The 2,362-nt window shown below is 49.3% G+C and overlaps 1 protein-coding gene across 1 annotated transcript in view; it reads left to right on the top strand.

Moving 5' to 3' along the window:
• Window positions 1-2,016: 2,016 nt before the first annotated feature.
• The window catches only part of SORL1 (sortilin related receptor 1), a 217,857-nt gene continuing 217,511 nt past the window's right edge, over window positions 2,017-2,362 (top strand). The window contains exon 1 of the mRNA XM_043991946.1: window positions 2,017-2,362. This exon is cut by the window's right edge and continues 33 nt beyond it. Coding sequence (XP_043847881.1) covers window positions 2,072-2,362 — 291 coding nt within the window. The 5' untranslated portion in view covers window positions 2,017-2,071.

Below are 2,362 nucleotides of genomic sequence, written 5' to 3'. Positions count from 1 at the left end.
CACTGAACAAATGTTCTCATCTCTATTCTGACTCCTCTCCAATCTATTCTCATTATTACTAAATTAATTTTCCTTTATGTGTAGCTTTAGTTATACTACTCTTCTGCTATGAAATCTTCATTGGCTCCCTATTGCCTATCAAATTTCTTTAATTAGAATTCAATTTATTAATTTAATCAATCAATCAATTTAATTAGTCTTCTCTATTATGGCTTTAAACTGCTTTTCCAGATTATCTCCTATTATTCCCCATCACGAACTATATTGCACCAGTCAAACTTGACTACTTACTGTCTATCCCTCAAATCCCCCATCTTCATTAATGCCCAAGTCAAATAAAACTCCCCCATGAAGTCTCTCTGCTCTTTTCTTAGGATTCATTAAGCACTGTTATGTATCTTGCTTGTTGCTGTGATGCTATTTATTAGTAGTTATTTGTTTAGGATTATTACCTCTCCACTAGACTTGAAGTTCAAGGAGGGCAGGGATTGAGCCTTATCTAAACTTTGTAGATATCTCCTCTAGGACCTATCACTGTGCTTTGCACAGAGTGAGTAGTTAATGAATGCTTTCTTGAATTAAATTACCCTCTTCTCAGAAACTTCTTGGGCTGAGGAGAGTCATAGAATTATACAGTTGTCACACCTGGATGGAACTTTAGAGACAACCCCCCCCTCTGCCCCCCCCCCATGATGAAACAGATGGTAGGTGAGTTGCCTGAGGTCACACCTGCCTATATGTGATCTGGAATTTGAACTCATTTCCCCTGATTATAATTCCAGTGATCTTTCTACTGTCCTGCATCCCTTTAGAGAGCTGGTGTTTTTGAGAAATGGTGAGCTGGAATGGAAAGTTCATGAGATTCTGTGTTGGGAGGGAACTTGCCTTATGTGATCATGGGCAAACATTTAATGTCTTTGAACCTCATCTCAATTTCCTCATCTGTGAAATAGAGATAAAAATACCTGTAAAATACCTAAAAATACAAGATCTAACAGGATTATAAGATTAAAAATGTATAGACATATTATTAGCCTGGGATAAGGTGAGCTGCTTCACTAGATAGAGGAGAGAGAGACATTAGCAACTGAGCAGAAGGATACATTGCCGAAATGTACTGTTGGTACTGAGATAAATCTGGCTAAACAAAGCCAGGTTGGAGGAAGCACCCAGAGGAGGGAAAATAAAGAAGCCACAAGTGTACCTATTCTTCTGTGTTATGCATAGTGTTCATTTGTGTGTTTGCCTTTGTATTGGGTATATTTTCTCAACACCTATGCAGTGTGTGAACAGGTAGGTACCACCACGCTGAATGCAGGCACCACATGAACTACTGTGCTTGTGGTATGGGACTGATCATGGGTAGGCCGGACCATTATTTATCATTAAAGAACTTTCAAAGCTTGGAGACCATCCATAGGCCAAGAAAGGCCACAGTTTATCTAATATATCTCTTTTGCCTACGAGAAATGAGGTTTGACAACAACGTATGTCAGTCTGCAGGGCTAAAAACTTGCAAAGGGAAAGCCTGAATCTCTAAGTCTGCATACTCATGTTATTGAACTCACTGTGGGCACGTGGGAAATGCTTTGTTTTGCTCCCCACCTCTGAATGCTGACATGTAAAGGGATGGCGGTGGGGGTGTTATTGACAAGTCCAGACCCACCAAAGCTGAGGCCCCAGTTGTTATTACCTAAGGAGGGGGGTCAATTGCATAACCAACCTTAGCTTTACACACAATGGAGATGCGTTAGCGCAGGGGGGACACTGGTTGCCTTCCCTATTTTGGGGGTGGGTGGGGAGGAGATGGAGATGGATGAAGGAAAGGGGGGGGGGGATGCGGTGTGTCACACACGTGACGAAGCCGCTCGGAGCGGCCCCGGGAGCGCGCGGAGGCAGAGTCGGAGCCGGAGCTGGGGCCACGACCGCGGAGGCGGGGGAGGAGCAGCAGGCGGCCGCCGCCGCCGCCGCCGCCGCCGTTTCGCCTCCCGCCCGCCCGCTCGCCGGGCCTCCAGTTCGTTGCACATTCTCTCCTGGCGGCGGCGCCACCTGCGCCAGCGAGCGCCGGAACATGGCGACGGGGAGCAGCTGCGGGGAGCCGCGGCTCCCTCTCCTCTTCGCCTTCATTGCGCTCTTGCCCCCCTGGGCTCTGGCCGAGACCCGGAGTCTGCATTCGGCCGGGGGCTGGGCTCCACTGCCCCAGGAGCGGGGCTTCTTCGTGCTGCAGGGCGGCGCGGGCCAGCCCCGGCTGCCCGGGCGCATCGGAGGCGGCGGCGGCGCTGGGGATGCCGCCGGGGGCGCGAGCCGGACGGCCGGGGAGCTGCGGCCGCCGCCACCGCGGACCAAGCGCAGCGCTGCTGCC

This window comes from Dromiciops gliroides, chromosome 3 (assembly GCF_019393635.1).
Source record: "Dromiciops gliroides isolate mDroGli1 chromosome 3, mDroGli1.pri, whole genome shotgun sequence".
NCBI lineage: Eukaryota > Metazoa > Chordata > Mammalia > Microbiotheria > Microbiotheriidae > Dromiciops > Dromiciops gliroides.
The sequence above is the reverse complement of the archived record's forward strand: the minus strand, read 5'-3'. Positions and strand labels throughout refer to the sequence as shown.